The 10,917-nt window shown below is 31.0% G+C and overlaps 2 protein-coding genes across 2 annotated transcripts; both read left to right on the top strand.

The window, feature by feature from the left end:
* The first annotated feature begins 2,991 nt into the window (after positions 1 to 2,991).
* On the top strand, positions 2,992 to 5,748 carry LOC130893427 (uncharacterized). Its single transcript, XM_057799527.1, has 3 exons — positions 2,992 to 3,192; positions 4,720 to 4,825; positions 5,490 to 5,748. Exons 1-3 carry the CDS (start codon positions 3,098 to 3,100, stop codon positions 5,691 to 5,693), a joined length of 405 nt encoding a protein of 134 aa, XP_057655510.1. The 5' UTR covers positions 2,992 to 3,097; the 3' UTR covers positions 5,694 to 5,748.
* A 2,925-nt stretch (positions 5,749 to 8,673) lies between these two features.
* On the top strand, positions 8,674 to 10,680 carry LOC130893426 (uncharacterized). The gene is made up of 3 exons (XM_057799526.1): positions 8,674 to 8,814; positions 9,712 to 9,817; positions 10,429 to 10,680. Exons 1-3 carry the CDS (start codon positions 8,720 to 8,722, stop codon positions 10,621 to 10,623), a joined length of 396 nt encoding a protein of 131 aa, XP_057655509.1. The 5' UTR covers positions 8,674 to 8,719; the 3' UTR covers positions 10,624 to 10,680.
* Positions 10,681 to 10,917: the final 237 nt, after the last annotated feature.

Raw genomic sequence — 10,917 nt, 5'->3', positions numbered from 1 at the left:
ATTGATTTTTCAGAGAAATATAACTTTTGAGAAATTGATTGGTTTGGTGACCAACAGAATTAGAAAATCTTGCCACTTATTAAACATCAAAGTGTATTATTTCTAATAAATTTTCTAGCTATCGAAAACCTGTGTATTTATAATCAGATATTGAAATTATGGTCAATGTGCAATGTGAAAATATCTATAAAACAAGAATAAAAATAATAAAAATTGCTTACTTTAATTAGTTGAGAATTGCGGGGTGTTCAATTTTGTAATTTTTGTTGAAAATCATTAAATTCAGGAAATTCAAAAATCAATATTGAAATTGACGTTTGATAGAATTATTGAGCTTATTGATTCTTGATGCTATAGAAATCATTGTTAATTTTTATTAGTTAAATTATGCATGACGTTTTATAGGTTAGAATAGGCTAGAACGTTATGAATGATGTTGAATATTGATTAACTAGATTATGAATGACATTAAATGTTTATACGTTAGATGATAATGAATGGAGCTGAATATCAAAATCTTAAAGTTATAGTTTTCTTATTAACACATTGACCATTTTGGGCAATATATGTTGTTTCTAAAAATAGGCGTTTTTTGTATATATTCCCAGTCAAAACTTTGTCAGATTTATATATCATTAAGTCAACTTTCTAGAATTTAAAGTTGGTGTTATAAAGTTATATAATGTTTTTTCGAATGTTTTTTTTAATCAAATTTTGAGGAATATTCAAATATTTGATGTGATCGGAACCTTATTCTCATCCGACTTCTCATAATTGAGGATTTTCGTGAAAATTAAACCATATTTATCCATAAAATGTTATGGACATCATGATGTTTCTTTAAAAAATCTGTAAGAACATTGTAACATAACAATAATTGAGTAATAAGCCTAAGAAACAAAGGCCGTCTTTATGCATTTATTAGTGTATATGTAGTTAATTTCCCAGACACATTGTGTCACTATTTGGGGGCAAGCTTGATTCTTGAGGTATGAAGATGATTAAATGAAAAACTTGGAATAGGTGAAAGCCAAATAAAGCTCGAAAAATTGCAATTAACTAAAGTTCGAATTTCAAATCGTATAAAGAACAATCTAAATATAGATGTAGTTATAATAGTGGGCAAAGAAAACTTGTAAATTGATATGTATCACCTTATGGGACAGTATTATTTGTGAGCTTCTTCAAAAAATAGTACAAGAAACAAAACTTTATTATCACTTTGGTCTACAATACAATGAAAGCAATAATGAGAATATGATGAGGATTGTAGTAATTATTGTAAAATGAACGTAATATTTACATAACACATCAATTTAGAACAATGAAATTATGGAGTACTATTCAGCTTTGCCTGCTATAATTATACAGTCAAACAATTCATAACGATTATACAGGATGAGTTAACTATGTATACGGTTTTTGGTGGACAAACGGTGACACTTTTTTCAAAAATCCACTTAATTTAGACTCTGAAGATGTCTTGTACTCAGTGTTGCCAGAGCTAGTACAATTGTACAATTTTAGTACATTTTAGTGTATTTTATACGCTAGTACATTTTTCCTTTTTTTCGAATACATTTTCCCTGCGTTCGCAAATATAAAGTTATTTTATATTTTCGTTTAATAAAATAAACTAGAAATTGTACTAGATTGTAACAATAATTAGACAACAGAGCCAAGTTGATTTATATTTAGATCGTGAGATTTTTGTACTGCATTGCTAATTTTATCGGTAAACTTTATATAAATTTCTCATCCTTAAAATAATAATTGACACAGTCTATAACATTTTTGGAAAAAAAATTTAATTTAAACTTATATTTATACATCTTTCTATAATTTTATTAAATTTTTTTGAAGTTGGTACATTTTCTAGTTCAATTTTTACATTCAGCTTTTAAATTGTGACAACACTGCTTCTACTTCAGAAGAATTTTTTGCTAATTGACCATTGATCGAGTCGCAGAGTCAGATACTTGTCTTGAATTTTTGATATTCACAGACAATCTACTTTAAAGAATAATAGTCTAGTGAATAGTCATGATTTTCACTATTATCACACTGAAAATGGGTACTGTTTGCATAAAGTATATGGATGATATTGTCGAGAATCAACTAAAATAAAATTTATTTAAATTAATACCTCATTAGGGTTGTTCTATGTTTGATAAGATTTGATCGTCCATCAAAAATAAAATAAAAATGCAACAACTCTGTCGCATATGTCGTTCTCATTGGTTTTTCATGTAGTTTAACTCATTTTATTCGAAAAAATATGATACAGGGTTTAAGTTATAATTTGTAAACTAGTGTTATTTTCGCTTAAACTTCAGAAAGTTTAGAAATAGGTATAGAGAACTTTGTACACTAAAGAAGAGAGATAGAATGCCATTCGATCATAGAAAATATACAGGATGTTCTATTTGTAGTAATAAACAAATTTATGTTTGATGTTGCGCTCAATATTTGAACACCCTATTATGAAATGAAAGAAGTAATAAATTTCACGATTAGTAGGTCAAGGTGTCCTCTATGTTCGATGTAAACTACATTGGTCTCAATTGAATTAATTCATCGGGATTAAACTTCTACGCCAACTATTACTTTTCGTAAAAAAATAGAATATCTTTAAATATAGTAGAACTTATTTTCCATGTTGAATAATAAAATTTGATCAAACATAGAGCGCTTCACATAAAAATTCGTATGTTTGGTGCTGTCCTATATGGCTGGCAATGGTTTTGGGTGGACTATTCGCCCAATAGCGACTGTTTTAATAGCCTGTAGAGCAAGAGAAGGAGTTGCACTGGGAATCAAAAAGGAAATATATGTGATAAAGTTTATATAGAGCGAAGACAAAATATTAAAATGTGTGATTTTATCGATATTAATGAGATCAATTATTTATGCAAAATGATATTTTTTCGTACAATAAAGGATTAAAATTAGAAACATGACATCAAAATGATTACAATCAAGTCGAATGTACTTGAAAAATCTAACTCTATATTGGAATCTCAATTCAAGTGTTTGATAAGATTTATTAAAATAGTATATATTGGAATTGAGTTCAACCTCAAATCAATAACTCAAAATGTACGCCAAAATTACTTTAGCAGCCCTACTTGTATGTGCTCTGTACAACAGAGCCTACGCTAATTTAGTAAACTGTGAAGATCTCAACGAACCGTAAGTATATATATTTGTGACTGTGATTCTAACAGTTTTGACTGAAATTGATTATCTCCATTGATAAATTATCATATTCCTATACAGGATGATTGAATAGTGTGGTAAAGTTCAGTGCCTCCTTTGTCCTTCGAGATATCAATTTTAAAATTTGAGGGATTATTAGTTTTCACATTTTCATATTATCCACAATCTTAAATGGTGTTCCAGAATGCTATGCCATATTAGAATTACATTTCTTTTAATAAAACATGTATATTTGGAATCAGCTTGACTACAATATAGGGTTGTGATGTGTTCTACGAGGTATTTAGAAAGTTTTCCATAAAAGTTGAATATCCTGTACAATATAAGCCAAATTCAAGGATGAAGATCTGTTTGAAAAAACTGAGTATCGATGAAATGAATAATTTTCATAATTTTTACTACTATTCGAATGCTTTGGCCGTAACAAATCTTCATTTTTTAATTTCTCTTTATTGTACCGGGTACAGGACTTTTTAATTAAAAATTGGTTATAACTTTTTAAATACTCTATAGAATATATCTCAATCCTATATTATTCTAATGGAAAAGTCAAGTTGAGTCTAAATATTTATTTAAAAAAATGTAATTTTGATATGGCACAGAATTCTGGTAAGATTGGAAATAATTTCAAAATATGAGAGTTGATGGATGGATATAATGCCCCAAGTTTAACAAACTAATCAATTACCCTGTATAATCACAGATATTTTTGTCATTTCAAAAAATCTGCGATGTTTTATATGAATAAAAAAATAATTTGAAGATAGTAGATTAATATAATCAAATCCATTTCTTAGATTTGTTGATGCAAGGTAAAGTATTAGTTTCTACTTCATCATTTGGTATTATTTTTCGTCCTTAATCAAATATATTCCTTTCATTGCGATATTTCTTCAAATTTCGAGTCACTGAAATATGAAAATCTCTGTCAGGATATGTATCATTAAACAAATCGGCTGCTTTTTGTAACAATCTCTTTGTATCTCTAAAATCCACATTCCATAATCAAAAATGAAGTAATTTTTTTACCTTATAATCCTGGTATCAGTAAATTTAGCAAAATCATATGTACAAAAAACATATAAATACAGGGTAATCCATTTAAAATATTACCCGATGACATGATGTCTTGAAACATGTCATAAACATCATTGGATATTATAAAATATATACAGAAAATGTTTCAGTAAAGTCATCACTGTATCAGTCTTTCTTCACCTAACTTTCTAATATTTAAATAATCTCATATGGAATAAAGCTGAAAATTAAGATAAAAAATCGATCTAAAATTATATGTTTCTACACTAAACTAGGAAACCAAAAATTATAGACTCAAACAAAAATACTTCTTTCGTGAAAAATGACAGCTAAAAATCTTTTTGCCACATATCTTTCGAGTTAATAATCAAAATGTTTTGATGTGATGTGTAAAAGTCCATCGCCACCGAAGAAGCGGTTCATACGGATTTGTCTTTAATAGTGATGTTTTTAATGTTTCAGTGGTGTACTTGTAAGTTGGCTTTATGAAGAAGCTCCAGCAAAAGGGAACTTCACACTTAGAGCACCCGAATTTGGGGAAACAGAGACACCAATCTCATGCATATTTGTAAGTTGTTATTCATATATAATCAGAAGAAAATAACATCAGTACGATTAGATTAAGCAATTACTATATGATTAGTAGAATATTTTAATGAATAATTTGGAAGAAGTAGATCCAAACGTTTACATAATGCAGATTTTCTGCATTATCTGAAATAGCAGCTCCTCTTGTCGATGACACAATTCTGAGAACGTGCAATGAGGCAAGAAACCGAAAAGTTCTTCTGTTTTATTTCATCGATTTTTGTAAACAGTTTTTGTTGCCTTTTGATTAGAAATAGCAAAACTCTTTATAATTTGGTAATTTTACGTGTTTTTTTACTGGTAAATAGAAGAGGCCTTACAAACCTGATATCGCCGATGACCACGTGTGGTCTAGAGTCGTCACTGCAAATTACAAATATTTGTACATTAAGTAAATTGGATTCACGTGAACATCGGTATCAGAGTTGATTAGCAAAAGAGTAGTGGAGCTGCTCTGGACCCCAACAAATACAGCATTAGCAGAGATGTTCTTGTTGTCACAAACACGGATACAAATTTGAGACTCAATTTTTTACTTTAAAGAACCCAATTTTCGTTTTATTCTGTATCTAAAGTTACAAGAAATGAATCACGAATATTTATTTTGTGTATTAAAATTATATAAAATTATTTTCTTATTTCAGTTTGATGCCCCTTCAGATCTATACAATGTTGAAATATCAGACGGAGGTCTAGGTAAAAACTTCGTCGAATTACAAATTACACCAGCCGAGGATCTTACGGACGATCGTCACCACCACCATGATGATGACGATGATGACGATGATGACAAAATCTATTATCAATTAAGCGTTTTCAGACAACCAGATGATTTGATTGAAGCTTAAGTTATTATGTAACTCTACTACTTTTATTTTATGATGAATAAAAAGCTTTTGTCGATACTTTTGTATCCATGATCAGGAATAATTTCCTCCATCCTTATAGAATTGTGAGTCTCGGAAAACATAGAGCTCTTTAAATAATCTATAATAATTAATGAGATTGCTCATTTAAATTTACCACCTAAACTTTTCCTATTGATCTAGATTATGATTAGAAAAAATAAAATTATGATAAACATATAAAATAGTACATTACATAGTAGATGTTTGAAATGTACACAAATGGAGTTTGCAACGACTAAAAAAGCTGATTACATCAGAATAGTATCTGTTGCAGCAAATCTCAGAGATGACACCCTTTTTACCTATACAATAAATACATCAGAGCACCAATTGAGAAAAGTGTAAAGGAGGAGAAGGTACAGCAAATAGAACTGGTCTAAACCAGTCTTCGGCATTCTCTTTCGAACCCAGAAGTCTACTGTATTGCGTTCTCATGTAGAAGGGTATATGTGGGTGCATACAGACAAGAATCGTAAGAAACGAAGCCAAGTATAAAGATTAATATTAGCAGAACATATATTAAGAGGCAACGACCTTCGCAATAAATTTGAGAAAACATTTGTTGCCACGACAGCTAATCGCAATAAAAAGACTTTAAGAGGGTTTGAATTAAAGTCTCCATAATAAAATTACGACATAAAAGATCGCAACTAACTAACAACAACAGTAATGAAACACGAACCGTGTAACGCACCACCCACTACAGTCATCGTTAATATATGCAAACCATGCAGAACTCCTAAGCGTGATTCACACCATCGATACAATATATTCTTGCCAAAGGTACCCACTCACCTCTTCTATCTCTATTAAACGGCTCCTTTCATTGAAACCCAAGAATTTTTCTCCTCTTCGGCTACTAACGACGGCTTACAAATCACTACCTGAAACTATCTAGTCTTCCTAAATAATTTCTCTCACCACTAATTTCAAACCTCATCTCACTCCTAGGTGGTACAGGCTTTCTGCAGTTTTTCTGTAACCTGGTGAGCCCTTCCTTCAACCAAATGGCCGCAGTTGTATTCTCTTGCACACGTCACCCACCTACGCTCTCCTAGAACCGTTTGGTTCGTCAGGCCATTTTTTAATCTTAACTATTGTCATAAGAATTCTCCTTCTGAAAATCAACCTAATCCCAGTTCTTTATACAAAAATCTTCCATATATCTGGGCCATTTCTAAAAATACCGTAACTTACCTGAAAATTTTCTGATTTCGCCAAAATACTCTCCCTGTCTCTCGCAGAGCTCTGCCAGAATCAGTGGAATCAGAAATTAACGGCTGACAAAGCCAAAAATCAAGATTGATTAAAAATATACAGACCACAAAAATTATCGCATCACTGGTATTTTAGTATATTTTTAATACTTAATGTTAGTTTTACGGGACAATCTGTATATGTGTCAACTTAATAGATCTGTTTTCTGGTTTCTTATTATGGGCAAAAAAAATCACAATTTCTTACAAATTTTTTTAGAAGCAAAAATGCTCGAGTAAATCATTTCTGTCTTGGAGAATGCATTGAGATCGAGAACTTTCTAAGCAAATTGTGTTATCGTATAGTGAAAATTTAAATTTATTTTGTTAATAATAGATGTGCCTCAACGTTTAACAAGATATGTGACAAATGAAGAAGCCGCTAGAATCATCACGCTCATACAAGATAGCCGCAGTCAAAGATACGTCGCCAGGGTAATTGGAGTTCAACAAAACACCATATCCAGAGTTGTTATTCGCTACCAAGAAACAGGGTAGCTTACCAGAAGGGAGAACATCGAGTAACAAGATTGGAATATTCAAGATTGGTCCAGTATTTTATTCACGGATGAATCAAGATTTTGTCTGTATTCATCAGAGAGGCGAATGAATGAAGACTTAATGCTGACAGGTACATAACCAATATCCTAGAACCTCATGTAGTGCACTATATGCCTCATATCGGTGGCAACTCTTTACTAATGCACGATAATGCTCGTCCACACGCTGCTAGAGTGGTTCGGCAGTACTTAGAAGAGGTCGAGATACCCAACCTAAATTGGTCTGCATATAGCTTGGACCTTAACCCAATAGAGCATCTAGAATGGTAAATTTAGCAACTTCCGGCACCAATAAGAACACTAGATTATCTTCAAAATGTTCTTTTTAATTTCTGGGAAAACATGCCGCAAGGATACGTCCAGAACCTATTTAGAAACATTCCAAAACGAATGGAAACTGTAATTAGAGCGAGGGGCGACAACACACGCTATTAGAAATTCGTTAGCTGGTTTTAGTTTAAGCACCGTTCATTTTTTTGTATAGATGTTTTGTACAATTTTTTTGATATTTTCTATGTTTTGGTAAATCAAACTTTTTGTCCTTGACCTTTTTGTTCTTTTGTCCTTTTGTCAAATGTTTTGTCCTGTAGATTAAATTGATATAAAATAAATGTTACAAAAGATTTTTGACTTTGTAACCTGCAGCAAGTTATGCTAGGTATTACTTAATCAACAGGTTTTAACAGAATAAAAAAATAGAAGCATTCGAAGAGTTCAACACCTTCATGATTAAGGAAACAAGTAGAGAAGTAAAAATATTATAATTATGATGGAATTCTGACCAGCTTGAAAGAGGCACATCAGCGCCGACATATCATATGCTTCTGAATGCATGTACCTCTTGATAGTTTGTGTTGAGTTAACTATTCTTGGTAATTTCGTTCAAAAGTTATCAATTGCAATGAAAATTTAAGAATAAATATACGTTTGGTAATTTGAAAAGGGTCGACAAAAACTGTTCAACATTATATGACATGTTATCCTTAGAATCAAGGTTAAAAAAAGTAACATCACATTAAGAATTTAATCATTAAATCTATCTATCGAATAAACTTTTTGTTCAAATCTTAAATCAAGTATGTGATAACAATATATTAAAACAGTATATATTGGGAATGAATTCAACCTTTAATCAATCGAATTCTTGAACATGTACGCCAGAATCGCTTTAGCAGCCCTATTTGTATGTGCTCTGTACGATGGAGCCTACGCTAATTTAGTAAACTGTGAAGATCTCAACGAACCGTAAGTATATACATATTTTTAGGGAAAAATAAGGATACTGAAGGATATCAAATTTCAAATTAGTTCATTCCTCACAATATTCTGAACAATTATGGTGCAACATTCCGAATCAATTTCCAATTCTGATTTCGTTGTTTCTCATACTTCGATCTTTTCATTTCATATACATATAAATGTGGAGTGTTCAGCTGTGATTGTCACAGTTATGTCATCAAATCCTTTAATAAATCGTCATACTTATTTCCATCCAGGACTTACAATCGCATGGACTGTTTCCAAGTCGAGAGTTTCTTAATGTTTTTGCCTTTACTTTATTCCTTGTAAACTTTATGCTGGAAGCGCGCCTAGATTTTAAGGGAAATTCAGAGTGGGTTAGTACTGAAACGTTGGTTCTAGTGATAACAATTATATTCAATCAAAATAACAAACTAATGACTTACAAATACACCTACCTAATACCTTCAAACAAAGATGAAAGATTGAAAATGAGAAAATCAAGTATATATGAAGAGCTGTATGACGTTCTTCCATCCAATGCCGACCAATACCGGCAATTACGCAATTCAATTTCATTCATAATTCTTTCCTAAAACTGTTATATTTAACAAGATCGTTTTTATTAAATACTTGGTGTAATTGCACATTCTGAGAATGAAATTTATTCTTCCTGTACACCAAAAATACATTACATAGTTCATATGTAGCTGTTCCGGGAATATTTTTTTTGCCACTTTCTTCAAAATAACAATTGATTATCTTTTTATTCAACATATTTTCGAAAATAATAATTAAACCTCAGCAGAGAAATATTGAATTTTAAAAAAGTGTGTGTTCAGCACCAGTAAACACGCGGATTATACTAATTTGTTGTTAATACTAATGTTTTTGATGTTTTAGTGGTGTACTTGTAAGTTGGCTTTATGAAGAAGCTCCACCAAAAGAGAACTTCACACTTAGAGCACCTGAATATGGATATACAGACTCGCCAATCTCATGTATATTTGTAAGTTCTTATCAAAATATAATCAAAAGAAAAATCGTCACGTTAGAAGTACGACCATATTAAGAAATTACTATAGATCGTTCAGAATTTTAAGCACCATAAACTAAAAAATAGGAAATAATATTCAGATTCGGCGTAAATGTGGTTAATACAAAAAACTCTTGTGAGATGAACAAAATTCGTGAAAAAAAGAGTAAAACTCAATTATATACATATACCATTCAATTTTCTCAATTCAGAAAATATCAATCCGATTACAAAAATCTCTACAAAAAACAAATTGTATTAACACGAATAGTTTAGAAAGTTAGCTGCTCTGAGTCTCTGAACATATGGAACTCAGAGGAAATTAAATTGTCTACGAGCTGGTCAAGCTTGGAGCTTTGTAAAACAAACCCGTCTTAGTGAGCGTAATTCGGTCAGATCAGATCGTCCACCTTCCGAGAAGTTGGACGATCTTGTTGTGACAAACGCAGATATAAGTTTAAGACTTCAATTTTTATTATAAACAACATGGTTTTGTTGTATTCTGTATCTCAAGTTGAAATATATAAATCATAAATCTTCATTTCCGTGAATAAAGATTCAATCACACCCTTTTCTCATTTCAGTTTGATGCCCCTTCAGATCTTTACAATGTTGAAATATCAGACGGTGGCCTAGGTTGGCAATACGTCGAATTACAAATTACACCAGTCGAGGATCTTGAGGACGATCGTCACCACCACCATGATGATGACGATGATGACAAACTCTATTATCAATTAAGCGTTTTCAGACGACCAGATAATGAGAATATTGCCTAAGTTATGATGTAAATGTGCTACTTTTATTTTATGATAAATAAAAAGCATTTGTCAGTACTATTGTATCCTTTAATATATTTCCTCAACCCTTATATAATTGTCGGTTCCCCTATGACTAATGAGGGTTCAAAAAATTAATTTTTGTATGAGTGAAACATCTATCTATATTTTTGAATTGAAAGAAGTTGTAAAGATTATCTATTATAACGATTCGTCATTCAATTTTACAACTTTGGTTGCTTAATATATTACAATCACCTTTATGCTGCGATTTTATAATTTCACTATTGAACA

The sequence above is a fragment of the Diorhabda carinulata genome, chromosome 4, assembly GCF_026250575.1.
Source record: "Diorhabda carinulata isolate Delta chromosome 4, icDioCari1.1, whole genome shotgun sequence".
Lineage (NCBI taxonomy): Eukaryota > Metazoa > Arthropoda > Insecta > Coleoptera > Chrysomelidae > Diorhabda > Diorhabda carinulata.
The sequence above is the reverse complement of the archived record's forward strand: the minus strand, read 5'-3'. Positions and strand labels throughout refer to the sequence as shown.

What these genes read in the sequence shown, in the direction of transcription:
- LOC130893427 (XM_057799527.1), top strand. Translation starts at nt 3,098, where the DNA reads ATGTACGCCAAAATTACTTTAGCAGCCCTACTTGTATGTGCTCTGTAC. An exon ending in TGTGAAGATCTCAACGAACC is followed by an intron (nt 3,193 to 4,719) that starts GTAAGTATATAT and finishes TTAATGTTTCAG; the next exon opens with TGGTGTACTTGTAAGTTGGC. An exon ending in CACCAATCTCATGCATATTT is followed by an intron (nt 4,826 to 5,489) that starts GTAAGTTGTTAT and finishes TTCTTATTTCAG; the next exon opens with TTTGATGCCCCTTCAGATCT.
- LOC130893426 (XM_057799526.1), top strand. Translation starts at nt 8,720, where the DNA reads ATGTACGCCAGAATCGCTTTAGCAGCCCTATTTGTATGTGCTCTGTAC. An exon ending in TGTGAAGATCTCAACGAACC is followed by an intron (nt 8,815 to 9,711) that starts GTAAGTATATAC and finishes TTGATGTTTTAG; the next exon opens with TGGTGTACTTGTAAGTTGGC. An exon ending in CGCCAATCTCATGTATATTT is followed by an intron (nt 9,818 to 10,428) that starts GTAAGTTCTTAT and finishes TTCTCATTTCAG; the next exon opens with TTTGATGCCCCTTCAGATCT.